This window comes from Marmota marmota, unplaced genomic scaffold (genome assembly GCF_001458135.2).
Source record: "Marmota marmota marmota unplaced genomic scaffold, marMar, whole genome shotgun sequence".
Taxonomy (NCBI): Eukaryota; Metazoa; Chordata; class Mammalia; order Rodentia; family Sciuridae; genus Marmota; species Marmota marmota.
The window spans coordinates 3,465,432-3,488,771 of NW_026000057.1; the positions used below are offsets into that span (position 1 = coordinate 3,465,432).

Consider the following 23,340-nt stretch of genomic DNA (forward strand, 5'->3'; position numbering starts at 1 on the left):
ATAAATAAATTCCATTTTTGGTTTGGGTCACATCGCCAAGTATCTCATTATGTATATGGAAAACATTCCAAAATAAAAAAGTTGAAATCCTAAGTACTTCTGGTCTGAAGTATTTTGAATAAAGGACATTCAACCTGTACTGGCATTTCCATGGTTCCAGACATAGCACTCTTCTTTTCCACTAAATACACACTTTAAGTGAATTAATACCCAGACCTCAGCTTCTCCTTATACACTGAGGGCTCTTAAACTACACCTTAACTCAAAACTTTTTTCCTCAGATTCAGATGCATGTATCCGATTCCCCATTCAAATCCATTTGAAGAGATACCAGAAACCAGTGACAAAAATTAATCTCATTTCCTCAGAAAACTTGGAACGGAGCCAGGCAAGATGGCACACTCCTATAATCCCAACAACTTAGGAGGCTGGGGCAGGAGGATAAGGAATTCAAACCCAGCCAGAGCAACTTATCAAGGCCCTAAGCAACTCAGTGAGACCCTGTCTCTAATAAAATATTAAAAAGGGCTGGAATGTGGCTCAGTGCTTAAGTTTCCCTGGGTTAAATCCCTAGTAACAAAACAAAACAACTTGGAATGGAACCACCATTTGACCCAATTATCCCACTCCTGGGCATATACCCAAAGGACTTAAAATCAGCATGCTATAGTGATGCAGTCACATCAATGTTTATAGCAGCTCAATTCACAATTCACAAGCTAAACTATGGAACCAACAGATGAATAGATATATACAATGGAATATTACTCAGCCATAAAGAAGAATGAAATTATGGCATTTGCCAGTAAATGGATGGAACTAGAGACTGTCATGCCAAGTGAAATAAGCCAATCCCAACAAAATCAAGGCTGAATGTTTTCTCTGATATGTGGATGCTAACACACAATAAGAGAGAGAGAGAGAAGTTCACTGGTTTAAACAAAGGGGGATGAAGGGAAGGGAGGGGGAATGGGAATACGAAAGGCAGCAGAATGAATCCAACATAACTTTCCTATGTCCTTATATGAATAGACAATACAACCACAATGATGGGAAGTTATACTTCATGTATGTATAATATGTCAAAATACACTCTGCTGTCAAATATATATATATATATATATAAATCTAAAAAATTCAAAAATATTAATCTCATTATCTTATCACCCTCTTCTCCACCTTCCTCACTCCCTAGAGAATGTTTCTTAACTCTGTATTCCATTTCTGGTAAATGGCAACATTTGACCAGCTACCAGAATCTGAGAATAATTCTAGATGCCCCTCCCCTACTTAGTCAAACACTACCCACATTCTCAATATTTATCAGGTAGTAATCAGTCACAAGTCCTTTTGATTCTGCTTCAAATACTGCCTACCTGATCTTCAGGTTCTCCAGCCCCAGCATTCCCACAATGAAACTTTATCAGTGTTTCCTTATTTAAAATCGAAATTCCCTGAAAACCTTACTTTTATCTGAATTTCCTGAAACAATTATAAATTACATTTCCCTACAGGAGCGTAAACTCTTTATACATAGAAACCATGTTAAATCACAATAAATGTGTTGAATGAATAATTCTCCAGTCTTTCTTGCCACTCCCTCATACCTACTCAGAGTCCTGACCTACTGAATCACTTACAGTTCTGCCACTTGCCATGCTGCCATTCTTCCATACCTGTATGTGCCCCAGGCTCCCTACAGGAATGCCTGACTTTATCCTGTATCTCAATAGGCTATTTTTCAGTCTTTAAGAGTCAGATAATCCATCATCTCTTTTAGAAAAACTTTTTAATCCATTGCTCCTAATATTCTTTGCACACCTGTATAGTTAGCCTTTCGTCACTATTAGCAAAACACCCAACAAGAACAACTTAGAGGAGGAAAAGTTTATTTTGGGCTCAGAGTTTCAGTCCATGGTCACATGACACAGTTGCTCTGGGTCTGAGAAAGATAAGAACATCATAGTGGAAGTAGGTAGCAGAGGAGAGGTACTCAGCTCATGGCAGTCAGGAGCAAGAAACAAGAGGGCAAGGAGCCGGGGACAATATCTATAATCCCCAAGGGCACAGCCCCTGTGACATATTTCCTCCAGTCACGCCCCAACTGCCTACAGTAATCCAACAAATACACTAACCCACTGACTATGTTACTCACTCATAATCTGATCATTTCACCTCTGAACATTCCTGAATTAACACAGGAGCTTTTCAGAGGGAATCTCATATCCAAACCGTAACAATTTCCATTTCCCCTTACATGTATTTACTTTCTCTAATTTAAATTTATTTTTAATTGAAACATAAAAACAAAAATTATAGATATTAACAAAGGTACAAAATATGTTTTGATAAATATATACATTGTGTAATATTTAAATCAGTTTAAACATATGTCCTCAAACATTTATCATTTACAATGAAACTTTTCTAGTTTTTTGAGATGTACAGTACATAATTGTTATCCATAATCATCCCACTATACAATAGCCCACCCAGAACTTCTTACTGTTACTTGTAATTTAGTATCCACTGTAATTTCTTATCTACTTTCTACGCCCTCCCCACCCCTCTACTCTCTTTGATAACCAGCTTTCTACTTCCACTTCTGTGAGGTTAACTCTTTTTAGATTCTTCACACCAATGAGATCCTATTGTTCATATCTTTCTATGCGTGTCTTATTTTACTTATCATAATAATCTTCAGTTCCATTCATGTTGTAGCAAATGACAGCATTTCATTCTTTTTATGGCTGAGTGGTATTCCATTGTGTATATGTACAAAATTTTCTTTATCCCTTCATTGGCTGATGGGGACCTAAGTTGTTTCTATTTCTTGGCTACCACGGATTGTGCTACAATAAACACTGGTGCACAAATGTCTTTTCAACATAGTTATTTCATTTCCTTTGAATATACACGTAGAAGTAATGTTGCTAAGTCATACAATAATTTTCTTTTGAGCATTTTGAGGGACCTCATTACTGTCTTCCACAATAGCTAAACTAACTTATATTCCTGCTAACAGTGTACAACGGTTTCCTTTCCTCCATATCCTTACCAGCATCTACTATATTTGATCTTTTTGATAACAGGAGCAGAGTGATATCTCATTGTGGTTTTGCATTTCTCTGATGATTTCTTATGTTGAACATTTTTTCACATACCTGTTGCTCACCTGCACATCTTCTTTAGAGTAGCGTCTATTTAGCTCTGTTGACCATTTTTAATTGGATTTTGTTTTGTTTTTAAGTTCTTTGAGTTCCTTATAAATTCCAGCTATTAAACCCTTTTCAGACATATAGTTTGCAAATATTATCTCCCACTGTCATTCCATTATGACCTCTTCAACTTTTTTCACCAATGTTTTAGAGTTTTCATCTCTTTGGTTAACTAAGTTTATTCCTAAGTACGTTTTGAGGGGTTAGGTAGTATAAATTAAACTACTTTTAACCAAAACAATTTATATTTTATACTTATATTTTCCTTAAACTGTAAATTGTTGGTTTATTTGCCTATCCCTTCCACCAAACCATAAAGCGCTTAAGGGCAGAAACTGTGACTTCTTTTGTTATATATTCCTAGTATCTAACAGTGCCTGGCACTGGGCAAGCCACAAATACAGATTTACAAAATAAAGCATAAATCTATTTTGTATAGGATTGCCAGATTACAACTAACTTATCAAGCAAAAAAAAAAAAAAGATACAAGATTGATTCTCTGTTAAAAATATATGTAATACTCTACTGTGCAACCATATTTTAGTTTCAAATGCATAGTTATCTCAATTCTATTTTGGAAACAAGTAACATACAATTACAAATAAAATAATTCAAAAAGTCCATATGTTCATTTTATATTAAAGATATAAAAGAATAAGATTTCTGACTTAGAAATTATTTACTATGCTTCCTTAAAAGGCTAAATAAAGTTAGTTATTACAACTAATTTAAAAATTCTTTTTTAAAAAACTAGTTAAAAATTCAACAAGTTATTTTTCCAAATACTCAATAAATTATGTTCTCTGTCTTATCAAACCAATTTGTTTGGAGATACTGCCTAAGTCATTCCACTTTACATCAAGTTGTTTAAAATAAGTCCCTCATAAGAAAGTAAATACAAGTAGATTTTAAGATCAACGGATAGTCAGAGACTTTGTGCCTTCTTACTCTACCACACACATTAATGGAACTCAAATTATAATAGTAAATATTATTTTAACGGAAGAACTGACTTATTAACCATTTCTGTCAAAACACCATATATGGACTCACATAGCAGAGCTACTGATTTAAGACACAAATAGATTTAGAGAGCCAAAGACTTGACCACATGGAAGAAGGGGAAACTATCATTACGGCTCTCTTAATGTTGAAGAATTATTTCACACCTCCTCTTTAAAAAATCACTTGATAACAGCTTTATTATCTGAAGACAAAAACAAAGCTTAAAAAATCACTTAGAGGTTCAATCTTTTGCTCCATCAATATTTTATTCTTTCATGACCACAAAGTTTAAAAACAGAGTGCTAACAATAAACCAAAAGACCACTTTTCACATATGCTGAAAACATATCTGCTTAATGTAAGCTAACAAATTGTTTTCCATACAATAGCATAAAAATACTTCTAAGAGCTGTCAACAAATCACTTTATTTGCATACATAAATACAAAAAGTTTCAACAATATTTTTTAAAAAAGAAATAACTATCTAGCAAATTGAAAAATGTTCTTGTATTTCTGCTGGAGATGTTTACTAAAATGTTTAAATGTTCATATCTAAGATATACTTTTTGGTTCTTCAGTTTAAATGATGAAAATTTCCACCATGCATTATCTTCTTCTTTAAGAGCAACAGAATAGAATGATACTATCTCATAACATAATGATAAAATAAAATGAATTCAAACCTTTTTAAAATGCTATCTTCGAAAACTGTTCTTGAATAACATGACTTTCTGCACAAAAGTAACACAATTGAAATGAAGGATTCTGAAAAGATTCTGATATCAAGATTTTAAAATGCAAAATTCTCAGTTCTGTATAGAAACAGTCCCTTTTATAGAAGCAATACATTGCAAACATCTTGTAAATGTTCTTAAATCCCAATTTGTGTGGGACAGAAAATTTTGATCACAAGAAAGTACATTGAGGAGACACAAATAAAATCAATTCTGGCAGTAACAGTAACTTATTTGGCCAAAACAGCAGAAAGCACATTGTAAGTCCCTCCTCAGGTACAGAGGTTAAAATATTCATTCTTGACTACTAAAGATCCTGATCACTTTCTAGAGATTTTTCAACAGAGGCAACAAAGATCTAGATACAATACATGCTTCATAATTGAAACATGTAAAATATATATGGTAGAAAAAGAATAATTTTTAGATTAAAAAGTCATTCACTTTTCTCATCTTTAATTTTTAATGAAAGTTACTGCTTCAAATCAATAATAAAACTATAGAAAATCAGTAGTGTGTTTCAAGTAAACAAATCCATAATTTCTAGTAAAAAAGGAAAACCTATTAAAATACTCCAATACACACTACACCCTCCAGTGGGCAAGCATCCATGGAAAAATATAAAAAGATTTAGCTGGATTTTCCACTCAGTTAAATTATTCCTGTAACTAATGATGGCTCTACAAACCTCATAAAAGTTCACAGAATTTTAATCACTTGTCTTGGTATCTAAGAAGAAGTAAGGGCTGTTTTTTTTTTTTTTCCTTGAGGGTACATTGTAGTGAAGTAATGTTTAAAAAATAATCATGATCTGCTTCATCTTTTCTTTAAAAAATGTGCTATAAGGCACATTTATATAACTTATAAAAGAAAATGATAAGTAGAATAAATCACATAAAAAGATGAATAATTAGAAGACATATCATATCATATCATGAGCTATAAAGAATGACGCACTAATATTTTAAAGTGACATCCAAAATTTATTGTACTTTAGTGAGAACCATGGCAAAAAGGCAGTATGTTCATTAAGTTTTCCAGGAAAACAACATTATTACCTGGTAACATCTAGGATACCAGTCTCATGGGGCTATATGGTCACTACACAGAAATATAAATCCACTAAGAAAAACTCAGGGACTACTGATAAAAGCCCTTTGTCTAAACTTTTAAATGGTGTCATAAAAGTGAAGACTATATTAAAAGTATTTAAAGTATTCCACAAGGTCCAAATATCATTTAAAGTTTCTCTCACTAACCTCTCAAATTTCTTAATTTAATGATAGTAAAATTTACAACAGAACAAAACATCTTTAATACATAAATCTAGAAATCTTGTATGAAGATGCATGTTTCCTAAAATTCATCAGAGTTTTTGAATATATACACTTGAGGAAAAACTAGTACAACTAAGACAAGGTGTTAAATTTACTACAACTAGAAGGCAAAAAACTATAAAGGACAACAGTGACATCTGGTGGACATTTCAAATATACACCACACAGATCAAATCAAAATATTTCTAGTATTTCACATATTCCAAACTTACCTTAGGAATTATGACAATCTTTAGATACAACCCAAAACAATACAACTCTACCCCAAAAAGGTTTCTCAATATGAGCAAACCATTTTAACAAAAATGAAATATTTAGCAAAGTACAGGAAATAAATATCTCAAGTCTTCACAGCACTAAACACTAACTAAATATATCAAGCATCTGCAGATGGTGCTAACAGGCCAGCCCAGTGCCAGGTCCACTCCAGGTTCCAGACCAGTCCAGAGCCAGGTTTTCTACACAGATCCAGTATTCAGGCCTATTCCACTGCATTTCAGCACCTCTGGTCTAAAAACCAGGTTGGCACCAAGAGACAAAGGCTGCTGGGCTTGTACCCTGGATTCATGCTCCAAGACCACCTCTGTGAACCCAGTTCCAAGCTGTCACTTGCAGCCACAGCACCCAAACCAGCTCTTGCTGACCTAGCCTCCAGGCTAACCTGCAGGCCCAGCCCTGTGAACCCAGAATCGCTGGCTACCCCATGTCAGACACAAACTCCAGGCTGGTCTCCAGGATGTCAGATTTCAGTGGACCCAGTGTCTAAGTCTGCTCTAAGAGATCCCAGGTCCAAGTCCAGCCCAGTAGACCCTTGTGCCAGGTCAGAACCCACAGAATGAAGAACGAGAAATACCCTTAAGCAAGCGCTTGTGGACTTAAGATCCAGGCCTAGCCTCATGGGTTCAGGCTACAGGGCCACCCTAGTGGCAGGCCAACTTCCATGTGCTGAGAGCCATAGTCAAGTAGGAATGACGCATGGCATTTTTGGTTGAAAGGTGACACCAGCAAGCCATTGAGATGATAATGATTATGTTAAGATGTGCATTCAATTGGAGATTAGACCCCTGCTGTCTGCCTCAGCCTGCTACTTTGGAGCTCTCATGGGACTCCCGGAGAGTTCCCATTGGTTGGGGAAGTGCGGTAGGAGGGAATTTCGGAGGAGGGATTTCCTGTTGGTGTAGTGTGTCCTGGGAGAAGGCCACGTGCAGCCGCGTGCGTGGCATTCGCGGGAGTTTTGGAAATAAAGTTTGTTCCTGCTTGAGTGGCTCGTGATTTTGTGCCCTGCCAAACTGTGGCACCATGGCCTCAGGGAATCAGGTACCTAGAAGGCCCCTGCATACTCAGGATTAAGGCTACCACAGACCCAGGTCAGCCCCCAGGGACAAAGGCCTCAGGTTATCCCTCACAGAAACAACACACATGAACTCGGGCTTCAGGTCCATTCCATCATACCACAATGGTATGAAATTAAAAATAAGGATTTCAGAAAATTTATAGAAGCATAAAAGCTAATCAAAATGCTCATGAACAATCAATGAAATTGAAAGGAAAAATTTAAAATCTTGAGACAAATGAAAATTAAAATGCAACATGCCAAAACTTATGGGAGGCATGAAAAATAGTTCTGTGAAAAAAGTTTTTAACAAAAAACCCCTTGAGAAGATCTCAAATAAATGACTTAAAATTACATCCTAAGGAACTAGAAAAAGAAAAAACAAAGTCCAAAATCTGCAGAAAGAAGGAAATAATAAAGATCAGAGCAGAAGTAAATAACAGAGAAGGCAAAAAGCAATACAAAATAAAAATATCAACAAAACAAAGAGGTGTTTTTTTTTAAAAAAAAGATAAACAAAATTGACAAATTTTTAGCTAGATTAAAGTGGGGGGGGGGGGGGGAGAGGAGACAGAGGGGACTTAAATAAAACCAGAAATGAAAGAGGAGATATTGCAGCTCTTAACACAGAAATACATAAGATAATAGGAGACTACTACAATTATATACCAACAAATCAGATAACCTACAAGAAAAGAATGAATTCCTAGTCCCATACTACCTATTCAGCCTCAATCATAAATAAATAGACTAATAATAAGTAAGGAGATTAAATGAGTAATAATAAAAAGTCTCCAATTAAAGAATGCCTAGGTCCTGATGATTTCATTGATGAACTCTGCTAAATATTTAAAGAAGTAATAACCATCCTTTTCAAACCCTTCCCAAAAAACCAAGGAAGAGAGAACACTTCTAAACTTATTTTATGAGGCAAGCATTATCCTAATACCAAAGCAGAGAAAGGCATTACAAGGAAAGAATAATCACAGGCCAATATCCCTGATGAACACATATGCAAAAATCTTCAACAAAAACCTGCATTAAATAGCACTTTAAAGGGATCATTCACCATAACTGTGTGGGATTTATCCCAGGGATACAAAGATAATCCAAAATTCAAAAAGCTGTAAAAGTGAAAAACAACAGAATGAAAGACAAAAATCATATGATCTTCTCAATAGGCAAAGAAAAAACATCTGATAAAATTCAACATCCTTTCATGATAAAAACATTCAACAAAACCGTAAAGGCTATATATAACAAACCCACAACTAATATCATACATAATGGTGAAAAATTGAAAGCTTTTCCTATAATATCAGGAACAAAATAAAGATTCCCACTCTTGCCAATTCTATTCAACACAGTACTGTAAGTCATATCTACAGCAATTAGGTAAGAGGAAAAAAAAAAAAAGGAACCAATCTGAAAAGAAAGAAGTTAAATTGTCCCTGTATGCAGATGATATTTCATACATAGAAAATTCAAAATGCCCCAACAAAAATGAGTTAAAATAAATGAATTCAGTAAACCTGCAGGATACAAAAATCAGTAGTATTTCTAATCAGTAACAAGAAACATGCTGAAAAAGAAATCAATAGCAATAACAAAAAAATAAAATACTCAGGAATAAATTTAAACAGATTACATGTACACTATACAAGCAAAACTATACAATATTGATGAAAGAAATTCAGGAAGACACATATCGATGGAAAGATATTCCATGTTCATGGATTGAAATAATTAATATTGTTAAAATGCCATACCACCAAAGGCAATCTATAGATTCAAGGCAATTCTTATCAAAATCCCAAAGACACTATTCACAGAAATGGAACAATCCTAAAATTCATATTAAACCACAAAAGAATCAAAATAGCCAAAGCAGTTCTTAGCAAAAAGAAAAAAGATGAAGGCATCATATTATCTGATATCAAAATATACTACAAAACTCTACTAACTCAAATAGCATAATACTGGAATAAAAAACAGACACAGATCAATGAAACAGAATAAAGAGCCTAGAAGTAAAGTAAATTCACTTATGGGCAATTAATCTTCAACAAAGATGCCATGGAATATACAAGAGGGAAAGGACAGTCCCTTTAATAAATGGTGCTGGAAAACCTAGATATCTACATGTGGAAGAACTAAACTATACCCCTATCTCTCACAGGTTATAAAAATCAACTCAACTTAAAAGATATGAAACTAAGGGAGGAAAGCTTCTTGACACTGGTCTGGGCAATGACTCCCCCCCCCCCCAGCCCGCCCCGGTCTGGCAATTGAACCCAAGAGCTCTTCATCACTGACCTACATACCCAGCAATTTTTAGTTTTTATTTTAAAATAGGGTCTTGCTAAATTGAAGAAATTGACCTCAAACTTGAGACCCTATTGCCTCAGCCTTCTAAGTCACTGGCATTACAGGTATGTACCCCCAAGACAAATTGGGTAATGTTTTTTTGATTAGAACCCCAAAATCATAGAAAATGAAAACAAGAACTGGACAAATGGGATTATGTCAAACTAAAAGCACTCTGCATAGCAAAGGAAACAATTAGCATAGTGAAGAGACAACCTATGGAACATGAAATATTTATAAAAAAAATATACCTGATTATGGGTTAATATAAAACAATAAAGAACAAAAACAATTCAAGAGCAAAATAATAACTACTTAATCTAAAAATAGGCAGACATTTCTCAAAAGAAGATAAATAATTAATGGGTATATCAAAATAAATGTTCAACATCATTAATTATCAGGGAAATTTAAGTTAAAATCACAAAATGAGGTATCTCATAGCTATTAGAATGGTTATTATAGAAAAGATGAAAGGTAAGTACTGGCAAAGATGTGGACAAAAAAGAATCCTTGCACACTGTCAGAGGAAATGTGTACAAGTACAGCCATTAAAGAAAACAGTATACAGGTTTCTCAGAATATTCAAAATAGAATTACCATATGATCTAGTAACCCCACGGGATGGATGGATGGATATATATATATATATATACACACACACACACATACATATATGAATATATATATACACAAAAGGAAATAAAATTAGTATATTGAAGAGATATCTGTACTGCTTGTTCACTGCAGCTCTATTCACAACAGCCAAGTTATAGAACAACCTAAGTGCCCACAGCCTAAAGAATAGATAAAGAAAATACATATTAATATACAATAGAATACTATTCAACCTAAAAGACAAGGAAATGCTAACATTTGTGACAACATGGATAAGCCTGGTACACATTATATAAAACGAAGTAAGCCAAGAAAGACAAACACAGCATGATTTGACTTAAATCTGGAATCTAAAAAAGTTAAACTTATAGAAGTAAAAGTAGAATTGTGGTACCCAGGAATTGGAAGGAGTGGGAGTGGGTTAGGGAGGTTTGGGACAAAAAAGAATACAAAAAGAATACAAAATTTCAGTAAGATAGGAGGAGTAAGTTCAAGAGACCTATTGTGCAATGTGGTTAATATATTAACAATATATACTTGAAGATTGCTAAAAAAAAAAAACAGTGGATTTTAACTATTCTCACCACAAAAAAATGGTTAGTAGTAATATAAAGCATATTAGCCCTGATTTAATCATTCCACAAAATATACATATTAAATAATATTAAACATAATAAATCTATAATTTTCATTTGTTAATTTAAAAACTTAATTTTTTAAAAATGATAGACACCTTAAAGAAAGACTAAACAACAACAAAAATACATGTGGACAATGTCCTTACCTATTCTCATTTATCAGCACATAAGCAAATTTCATAAGTGAACAATATTGCATTTAATGAAAAACAAACAAGTACATGCAGTTTTCATTAAGCATTTTATCACTAACTCAGATAAGAAATATAAATGTGGATACATGGTCTTAATTTAAGCAATAAGTCAAATAAGACTCTAAGTCACAAATTAACTGAATATTTTTCTAATTGCTTACCCACACTCAGAACCATTAAGATTTTAATGATAATTTGAGCTCAAAGATTTTCTGACAAAAATACTAAGAGCCCGGACTTCACCAATATACAATTCAAAGTCATTGAAAATATCTCTGAAATGTCAACATTGGAGAACTAATAAAATTCAGGTCATAAAAACTCTGTCCTAATAGCTTCAAAAAGATATACATATGATAAATGGTGGTAAATTCAAACAAGGGAATGTAACTCAGGAGTAAAAAAGAATTAAGTACTATTACATGCAACGATATGGGTAAATATGAAAAAAGGCTGAGTGAAAGAAACTTTATAAAATCTGGACAGGCACAGTGGCACACACCTGCCTGGGAGGCAGAGGCAGAAGAATCACAAGTTCAAGGCTAGCCTTGGCAACTTAACTTAGCAAGAGTCTGTCTCAAAATTTAAAAAAAAAAAAATTAAAATTTAAAAAAAAATTAAAATTAAAAAGGCTGGCAACGTAGTTCAGTGGTAGGGCACACTGGGTTTAATCACTAGTACCATGAAAAAAAGGAAAAAAAAAAAGCTATATCCTGTATGATTCCATTTATATGAGATTCTAAGACAGGAAACACTGATCAATAAAAACAAACCAATAAATAAATGGAATCATAACAAGAGTTCCCTCTGAGGGTAGAGATGGAGAATAATTAGAAAGGGATATGAGAGAATTTTCTAGCATGCCAGAAATGTTCTGCATCTTAAAGGAGTTGGGTTTACAAAGATGTATGCATGTAGTTTTAATCTATATAAGATTTGTAAAAAACTGCACATAAATTTTACCTTAAAAATGAATATTTAGGGGGCTTGGGTTATGGCTCAGCAGTAGTGCTTGCTTAGCATGTGTGAGGCCCTGGGTTTGATCCTCAGCACCATATAAAAATGAATAAAATAAAGGTCTTAAAAAATGAATATTAAGAAAATTTTTGAAAACCAGACAAATATATCATGCTGAAGCACTTAGAGTGAAATATACAAATACTTGCAATTTATTTTTAAATGACTAATAAACTAGATGGACAGATTTTAATAAAGCAAACACAGCAAAACATTAACAACTTAAGAATCTAGGAGGTGAGTATACCAGGATTCACCATTCAATTCTTTTAGCTTTTCTGTATGTCTGAAAATTTTCATAATAAAAAGGACAATAATCAAAATTGTTCTCTTTAATATTACTGATTTTCTTTTTATATGTTAACATTTAAATCTGATGTCAACTATCTTCTAGCAAGCAAGAATTAAAAGATGACATAATTTGAAAAATTTTAAAAGACATACCCGAATTTCTTGAAGATTGTGAAAATTATTTCCTACTCTGACTGAGATTTTGCTTGGAGTGTAGCTTTCATCAGATTTGTAGTCTGCATATATACATAATGTCTTCACTGTTGTTTTTCTTCTAAGAGCAATAAAGTAAAAATAACATGCATTTTATCACGTAGAAAGATTATTTCCAAAGCATCTTCTCTTCTGATGTTAAAAGAATCATAGTTTGGTAAAATGAGTATATGAATCAATAACTTCCATTTCTTTTAATTTTGAAGATAGTGAAAATGAAGAAAGTGTAAAAACATAGGTATAGATACAACACTTTACTTACATAGACATCTCTTATATAGACCATGGTCAAGAAAGTCAACATAGCAGAAACAGACGAAATCAGGTCTCTTAGTGAGCAAACAAACATTAAGGATTTCCATCCTCTTCATTTATATGTTTAATAAGGTAAGTGTTCTAAACAAGCTTAGTTTTCTTTATTAGTTAATTACTTAATTTCCTACATTAATTCTTGAAAGTAACAAACTGACAAGTCGAGTCCAGCAAAGAGAAAAACATTTTTTTAAAAAGACAGAAGGCTAATTTATTATTTAATACAAGAATTAAAATTCTACTCATTTTTAAAATATACATCTTCTAGGGAATAAAATTTAAAAATTTTTTTAAATACACAATAAAAAATTAACCTTGGAAAAAAATGCACCAGGCCAAAATACATGAAAAGAGGTTCAATTTCTAAAAGTCAAAGAAAGATAAAACACACAGATATTAGTTTTATTATCATATTGAATGTCTAATAAAAACCAAATTAGATTAGAATAAGGTGGTTTCATAGCCAGTCAGTAGGTACATAAAGTTTGACCCACTAACTTAATGAACCTCAAAGAATGCATTAAAAACAATAACATGATTATTTACAAAAAGAAAAATATTGGCATGTGATTAAATTATTACAAAATTGTAAACATAAATATCCATTGTACTAGGGAATTGATTAAATTAAGATATATCCATTCAAGGATATACTATACAATTATAGATGGTACCTGCTTATAAAAGTTCCACCTGTGATTTTTTTTTTTTTTTTACAATGGTTGTGAAAGCAATAAACACTGTATAGAAACTGCACTTCAAGCTGTGAATTTGGATCTCACCCCCAATCAGCAATATGTAGTATGGTGCTTTCTTCCAATGCTTGGCAGTCAGCCCAAGAACATCAGGGAAAACAGTTGTACTCTATGCTATACTATGTTGCTAGTAAGCTATTAAATGCATTTTCAACTTAATATTTTCAACTTGCTATGGGCTTATTGGGACATAATTCCACAGTAAGTCAGGGAGCATCTGTATTTAAAATAAGCATGCAGACATATAGTTACAAGCCAGGGTAGGGGGATCAGATTATAAAACAGGAAATACAGAAGGACTGCATTTTGGAGGAAAAAAAATTAAAACATATAAATATATTTTTTATATGTAGAAAGAAGTCAAGATGGAAGTATACAAAAATAGTAAAAGTGGCTACCTTCATAAAGTATGGAAAAAACTATGAGACCTTTATTTTCTTCATCACGATTTTTATATTTTTTGGATAATTTTTCAGAATGGGCATGTGTCATTTGACCATGAGGGGAAAAAAATTAGATAATTATAAAAAATGACCCCAAAACCCATTAAGAATGTCTTCTGAAATGTGCTTTAAAAGTTAAGTTCTAGTAAAACTGGTACTAATTTAATAACAATAAGATCCTCGAACAGAAATAGTCTGTCAAAAATCAGCCTGTAAAGACAGCAGAGGATCTGCAGCTCTTCTTAGGGGGACCAAATTTATGTAGCCTAACCTATTCATCAGAAAGGAATGGGAAAGTTAATGATTTTTCCTCAGTTCAAGATGTAAAACACTAAATACCCTGGAACTGCTGACAGGACAAATCCATTACTAAGTTCTCAAAAGAGGCCAGAGGCATCAAACTGACATTTTTCTCTTTTTGTTGGGCCAGCAAAGAGACAAAAGAGGAAGCAAAGGAATAAGGGGAAATTTTGAAGGTCATAATAAAGACCTTCTTCATGAGCCATAAGCAGGAAGTAAAAGGTCTTTTCTACCATAAAAAGAGCAAAGAACACAAGGATTGCACTGACCTGAGCAACAAAAAAACAAAAGCAGAATTAAAGGATCAGACTTTTTGCTCAGAATAATTTTATTTCTAAATTATAAAATTCAGGATAAGTTAGTAACTGAAACCTACAAGATAATTGGAAAGAAATTAGAAAGGCAAAGAGTAGTAACATTAATGATAATCAAAACAACAGCAATGAATAGCAAATGAACACATGTCTGGCCCAGAAGTAATGCTTCAAATATAAAGGAACTATTATTATCTCTTTCTTTCTGATTTTAAAATGTAACATTGAGTTTAATACCAGCCTTAAAGAAAGCAAGCTAATAGACAAGCAGAGTCAGAACTCAAGGGTATGCTGGTTTGCCTCACAGGTTCTCAGCCACTCCTACTGCCTTTAAGCAGGAGTACCTATTGGCTTATTCAATAGCCATTGATACCAGTTTACAGAGACATGTAGGTATCTGAAGTTGTTTAAATTTTACCCAAATCAGGGCTTTTGCTGCTAAGGTTCTTGGATCCCCAGAAATCATATGTATAATTTTTGCTACATACAGTTTCATTAGATTTACAAAGGAAACTATGATCTTAAAAAAGTTGAAAATGCTTTACTCTAAAAGATATAGTAAAATCCTTTAAAACTATTTATCAATCTTATCTCTTGATGAATCAAAAACTATATTGTATAGAAAATCATGATGTTTCTCAAATAGCAAGGCAGGCCATATTACCAAAGCATTTTATATTAAACACAATTCCTATTAAAATCCCAATGACATTCTTCATAGAAACAGCAAAAGCAATCATGAAATTCATTTGGAAAAATAAGAGACCCAAAACAGTCAAAGCAATCCTTAGCAAGAAAAATGAAGCAGGGCCATCACAATACCAGACTTTAAATTATACTATAGAGCCATAGTAACAAAAACAGCATGGTATTGGTATCAAAACAGATACACAGATCAATGGTAAGAATAGAAGACACAGTGACAAACCCATATAAATACAGTTATCTCATACTAGACAAGGTGCAAAAAAACATACATTGGAGAAAAGATAGCCACTTCAACAAAATGGTGCTGGGAAAATTGGAAATCCACATGTAGGAAAATGAAATTAAACCCCTATCTCTCAACCTGCACAAAAATCAACTCAAATGGATCAAAGACTTAGGCACTAGAACAGAGACCCTATGCCTAATAGAAGAAAAAGTAGGCCCCAATCTCCACCATGTTCACTTGGGAACTGACTTCTTTAACAAGACTCCTGGGCTGGGGTTGTGGCTCAGTGGTCGAGCGCTTGCCTAGCATGCATGAGGCACTGGGTTCGATCCTCAACACCACATAAATGTAAAATAAAGATATTGTGTCCACCTAAAACTAAAAAATAAATATTAAAAAAAAAGAAATTAAACACACACACACACACACACAAAAGACTCCTAAAGGGCACAAAGTGAAATTGAGGATCAACAAATGGGATGAAATAAAACTAAAAAGCTTCTTCACAGCAAAGGAAACAATCAAGAACACCAAGAGCCTTTAGAATGGGAAAAAATCTTTACCACACGCACCTCAGAGCATTAATCTTCAGGATATATAAAGAACTCAAAATAACACCAAAAAAAGCCAAATAACCTAATCCATAATTGGGCAAAGGAAATGAAACAAATACTTTACAGAAGAAATACAATTAGTCAACATATGAAAAAAATGTTCAACATCTCTAGCAATTAGAGAAATGCAAATCAAAACTACAGTGAGTAGTATATCCAGTCGGGAGAGCAATTATCAAAAATACAAGCAACAACAAATGTTGGCGAGGATGTGGAGAAAAAGGTACACTCATACATGGCTGGTGGGACTGCAAGTTGGTGCAACTACTGTGGAAAGCAGTATGGAAATTCCTCAGAAACCCTGGAATGGAACCACTATTTGACCCAGTCATCCCACTCCTAGGTTTATACCCAAAGGACTTAAAATCAGAATATTATAGTGACACAGCCACATCAATGTTTATAGCAGCTCAGTTCACAATAGCTAAACTATCAACAGATGAATGCATAATGAAACTGTGGTATATACACACAATGGAATATTACTCAGCCTTAAAGAAGAATGAAATTATGGCATTTGCTGATAAATGGATATAAATGGAGACTATCATGCTAAGTGAAACAAGCCAATCCCAAAGAACCACAGGCCGAATGTTCTCTATGATATGTGGATGATAATTCACAATAAGGGGTCAGGGGAAGAATAGAGGTATTTGGGACTATGCAGAGGTGAGTGAAGGGAGGGAAGGGAGTACGGAGGTAAGAATGATAGTAGAATGAATCAGACATTATTACCCTTATGTGCATATATGATTACATGACCTGTGTAACTCTATATCATGTACAACCAGATGAATGAGAAGTTGTACTCCATTATGTATGATTTGTCAGAATGCATTCTACTGTCTTGTATAACTAATTAGAAAAAATTTAAAAAACAGCAATGCATTTGAGAAGACTGCACACATGAGAAAGTGGCAGCTACTCAAATTGCTCAAATCACTTTTGTAATAATAATCATCATAATAAACTAAATGCCTACCATATGCCAGACATCTTGCTAAACAACTAGGATGTTGTGTAAGAGGAGAGGGAGAGGTAATACTTTCCCATTTCTGATGCCATAAGAACACTCCTGGCCTCCTCTATTCCCTCACCCACTACACACCTTTCTCCTGAGAAAGAGCTACTGGCAGCAAGCAAACATCTGCCTTGTTCCTCAGGCCAGCTTATTTAATAAGAGCAGGCACTACCTGGTCTCTCAGTTTTATAACTAGATGGGTAAGTTTTGGGTTTTTTTTTAATACTAGGGTTCAGTATTAGGATACTGCAGATACAATGCGGTTATGACATTTCTTGGCATCGACATTGGCAGTTTTATAAAGGTATTATTTTGGCTTCCACCTGCTGACTCTTGAATAATTTCTCATCTGGTTTCAAACCTATTAAATTCCAACAAAAGACAGTAGCAACCAGTATTCCACCTGCTGACTCTTGAATAATTTCTCATCTGGTTTCAAATCTATTAAATTCCAACAAAAGACATTAACAATCAGTATTTTATTTAATGTAAAAAGAGAAGAGAAGAAATGGGGATGTAATTCAGTGGTAGAACACCCCTGGGTTCAATCCCCAGTACCACAAAATAATAATGAAAATAATTACGATAAACTTAAATTTCTTATCTATAATTCCTAACATGGTAAATGTTAGGTATAAAAATAAACAAAAAAAATAAAAATAAACAAAAGTTGTCAATTTAAAGTGGTATTAAGACCAAAATCAAGAAATGGTGCCCTGGAACAGGGATTTTCAAGCTACAGCTAGCAGGTCAAATGTGGGCTGCCATCTATTTGTTAAAGAAAGATTTATTGAAACAAAATGATACCTACTCATTTACACATGTCTATGGCTGCTATACTACTACAATAACAACACGTTGAGTGGCTACACCAGGATATTTAAAGAAGTCTTACAACTCAACAATGAAAACACAAACAATTTAAAAAGGAGAAAAAGACTTGAATGGTCATTTCTCCAAAGAAGACATATAAATGGCCACTAAACACACAAAAAGAAGCTTAAACATCACTAGCCAATAGGAAAATGCTAATAAAAACTATAAAGAGATACCAGTACACATCCATTACGATAGCCATTATCAAAACACAAAAAAATAAAAAACAGGAAAGAACAAGAATGGGCAAAGATACAGAAAAATTGAGGTTTTTCTGCATCGCCGGTAGTAATGTAAACCTATGGCTGAAAACAGTATGGTGGTACCTCAAAGAATTAAACAGAATTACCATTTCTAGCAATTCTACTTCTGGACATACACATATTCAAAAAAAAAAAAAACTGAACACAAGAGACTCACATAGAAATCTGAACACCAGTGTTCATAGCTGTATCATTTATAATAGGCAAAAAGTAGTAACAACCCAATGTCTATTGACAGATGAATAAACAAAATGTGGTATAGTCACACAATGGAGTATTATTCAGCCTTAAAAAGAAATAAAATTGGAATATATGCTATAACTGGAATAAACCTTAAACCAAAGTGAAACGAGTAGGACACAAAAGGACCAACGTATAATTTCACTTATATAATGTACCTATAACAGTCAAATAAACAAATAAGCAAATTAAACTGGTTGCTAGGAACTGAGGAGGAGAGGGAATGGAGAGTCATTATTCAAAGGGTTCAGTTTTGGATGATGAAAACTTCTGGAGAAGGAAAATGGTAACAGTTATACAGCAGTATGAATACGCCACTAAACTATGCAGTTAAAAATGGTTAAAGCAGTAAATTTTATATTCAATATATTTTACTATAATTTTATAAATTTAACACCTCAACATAGTAAAAAAAAACCTATATGATGGCATGCCATAAGAAAAGGCATTTGAGAAAATATAGTCCCTACTCCAAACCAACAAAAAACAGTCTTGGGGTTCCAGGAAGAGAAGGAAACATAACATGGTAACATGAAGGGTTATCTTGGTTTCTGTTTGGGAAGGATGAACAGTGCTCAGCAGAAAGCTGGAGGTATTAACCAGAAGTTGAGAATTTGAAGGGATAAATGATGAATGCACCCTCAACAAGATAATCATCCACAGCATGAAGTGACTATGAAGGTTGATTCTCTCAACCCACAAAAGCATCCATAAGACAGAGTCCGCTTTAAACTAAAGGCAAGTCCAGTAAATAATAGCAGATCACCATTACTGACTTTCCTTACCTCTTCTCCATTCCCATACTATCAAGCCTGACAAAGTCAGAAACAGTGAGAAAGGAACAGCAATATCCCAATAGAAGAGGCACACCCAACACCAGACTGGTCTCTATGTACTATGCTCCAAAAAAAGAAGCCAGATCTCTTGGATAAATGGCTGATTCTAGGGGCTGAGCAGAAAATCTTATGCCAGAAAGAAAAGTGTTCAAATAACGATGGGAACACATCAAAAAGTTACGTAGTCAGATTAAAGGGACTTCCCATGGCCAAACCTGGAACAATTTGAGCATTGAAACAAATAATGATAAAAGATAATAACCCATTCAGTAAAACTGAAAACTGTAATTATGAATAAAGTGAAAATTAAATGAGGAATAGAATACTCAAAGTACCTCTCCACAAAATACTTACTAACTAACTGCAAAGGTAAAAGAATAACTCTCCCCAGTGTAGAAGCTTGGTAGACAATTGCTTAATCATGTGCTAAAAGTAAACATCATGGGACAAAATTTAATTCATGGACCACACCTGATAGGATGCAATGTAATGCAAAGGGTACTGCATTACTTCTATTATTTTTCCCAGTGATATGTAGCCTAAAGTGACTTGTGAAAAAAAAATTGGAGAAACCCAAATTGAGGAATATTCTTTAAAACAATTGGCCATTAATCTCCAAAAGATGTGTTAAGATACTGAGAGTCAAGGAAAAAACGAAGTCATGTTCTAGATTAAAAGACAGTAGAGGGCTAGGGATGTAGCTCAGTGGTAAAGTGCTTGCCTAGAATGCTCAAGGTTCAATCCCTAACACCACCAAAAAATAAATAAAAGTAGAGAAGTAATTACTAAATTCAATCTGTGATTCAATTTTATTGGACAACTGGTATAACCCAAATGGGGTTTTAGAATCCAGTGGCAATAATGTGTTAACATTAATTTTCTAAGGGTATATTTTTAGTAGGAGATATCCTTCTTTATAAGAATGACATACTAAAGAATTGCAGAGATATGAAATAATTTAGGAAAAAAAACCTCATACTGTACTTGCAACTCTTACATGTGAGATTTCAAAATTCTTAATGAATTTCCCTTTTTCTAAAACACTGCTTTAAAAATGCCTTCCTCAAAGCCTTGGGCTTCCCTCGGGAGGAAAAGTGCTAAGTGAGGAGGGCCTTGAGTTCTTGACTGCTTTAATAAAACCAGCTACACCCATGTTGAGAAGCAGCTCAGAGTACTGATTATAAACTCAGCCTTTTAAGTCAAACCAACTGGGATAAATCCAGACTCCATAAATACATGATGTAGGACCTAAGCAAATTATTTAATCTGTCTTAAGTTTTAGTTTGTTTGTGTGTAAACGAGGGGAAAAAAAAAAATAGAACCTGCATCTTAGAAAGTTGTTACCTGGATTACAAAAACTTTTAACTATTAAATTTATAACTATTAAATTATAAATTTAAATTCAGTGAGACAATAAATGTAATAAATGATTTGTTTTTATTATTATTTGTTCAGTGCATTAGCATTCTGCATAGAATTTTATTTGAAAAAAAAAAAACACTGCAATTAAAATACAATTAAATTAAGATACTCATTCAACTTTAAGCTAAAGCCTCTGTTTTACTCTGGGTTGTACAGTATAATAATTAAAAGCACAGGCTCTGAAATCAGAACTTGTGTTCAAATTGCAATTCTACCACTTACCTGCTATGTGATCTTGGGCAAGTTATTTAATTTATCTAAGTCTCCACTTTTGAGACTAAAAATAATAATAATAATCAATATAAAGGTTAAATGAGATGAATAGGTAAGTAATTTTGTAAAGCATCTGTTAAAATCTCAAGTCTTAAAAAAAAATAGCTGCTGCTGATGTTGCTGGTCTCTATATATTTAATAACCTAGCACAGGAGACTCTATATACTTAATAACCTAGTACCACCTGCTTGTATAAGATAAAATAATTAGAAGACCTAAATTCATTCATTTGTGCACTATCCATGGCTACTTTAGTGCTTAATGGCAGAACTACATAGCTGCAAGAGATCAGAGGGCCCACAAGATTTAAAATACTTACTAACTGGCCAGGTGCAGTGGTGCACGCCTGTAATCCCAGCAATTTAGGAGGCTAAGGCAGGAGGATTGCAAGTTTAAAGTCAAATTTAAAAACTTGGGCTGGGGTTGTGGCTCAGCGGTAGAGCGCTCACCTTGCTCTTCCGAGGCCCTGGGTTCGATCCTCAGCACAACATAAAAATAAATAAATAAAATAAAGGTATTGTGTCCAACTACAACTAAAAAATAAATATTTTTTTAAAAAACTGAATATAGCTTAGAAGTTAAATAATGAATATCTTAATTTAATTATAATAGCAACAACTTAGCAAGGCCCTCAGTAACTTAACAAGACCCTATCTTAAAAATAAAAAGGACTGGGGACATAGTTGCTTTGGGTTCAATCCCTACTGCCTTAAAAGAGTAAAATATTTACCATCTGGATATTTCAAGTGAAGTTTGCTGATTTGTACCCTAGGACAATAAAAACAATTAAAAATGCAATGGTGATAGAATGTTTAAACAGTTAACTGGTTTCCAATCTGTCAATAAATTCAAAGCAGTGGACAAAATATGGTTGTTTTCCTTTCTCCAAGAAAAACTGAAAAGTCTTTAGAGAGTCTAAGTTAAAATAGTTATTTTTTAAAATAGAAGTATAAATTTGAGAAGTGATATGAATAATCTATGCCTACAGAACTTACCATTACCACTCCAGGTTCCCTCAATGCACTATGGCATTGTATTGGGCCATAAGCAAAACAGAATTTTCTGAAAGCATCTTCTAAAAATAAATCATATTGAAAAGTATATTTAAGAAGCAACTACATTAAAGGAACTATAAAAGGTACCATGAGAAATTCAAAGAAGATAATGCAGCAAAGTAAACTTAAGATGATTAGAATCTAGCTGAGTAGAAAATTAATCTCTAAAATATATTAGAGTTTAAAAGTTTTAATGCAGATATATAGTATCATTTCTATATAGTACAAGTCTGAATTACTGAAGAGAAAATAGCTTCAGAATAATGAAACAGCTTATATTAATTGCCTTTAACCTTCAATTTTTTTTTAATTTTTTTTATTGGTTGTTCAAAACATTACAAAGCTCTTGACATATATTTCATACATTTGATTCAAGTGGGTTATGAACTCCCATTTTTACCCCGTATACAGATTAAACTTTCAACCAAACAAAAATCGAGTTAAATGTACTTCATTTTAATTTGTTTCTCTAAATTTTACATAAATAAGATAGATTTTTCTCATTTACTTACAATTGATATTAATTAAAAAATTAAATTTTTTTTTTAACCTTTGAAAATTACCTGACTGGCTGCTAATCCATAATGGGGGGGAGGGGCATGGGATGAATGGAAGACTTTGGATGGGGCAAAGATGGGGGTAGGAAAGATGGTGGAATGAGACGGTCATCATTACCCTAGGTACATGTATGATTGCACAAATAGTGTGAATCTAC

The 23,340-nt window shown here is 33.5% G+C and overlaps 1 protein-coding gene across 3 annotated transcripts in view; it reads right to left on the minus strand.

The window, feature by feature from the left end:
* Positions 1-23,340, minus strand: part of Anapc10 (anaphase promoting complex subunit 10) — an 81,140-nt gene that overhangs the window by 41,458 nt on the left and 16,342 nt on the right. For all 3 annotated transcript variants that reach the window (XR_007351337.1, XM_048813466.1, XM_015484444.2), the window contains exon 4: positions 12,908-13,028. Coding sequence is in view for 2 of the 3 variants with exons in the window: in XM_048813466.1 (XP_048669423.1) it covers positions 12,908-13,028 (121 nt within the window). In the remaining variant the exon portion in view is untranslated. The remainder of the gene's footprint in view (positions 1-12,907; positions 13,029-23,340) is intronic.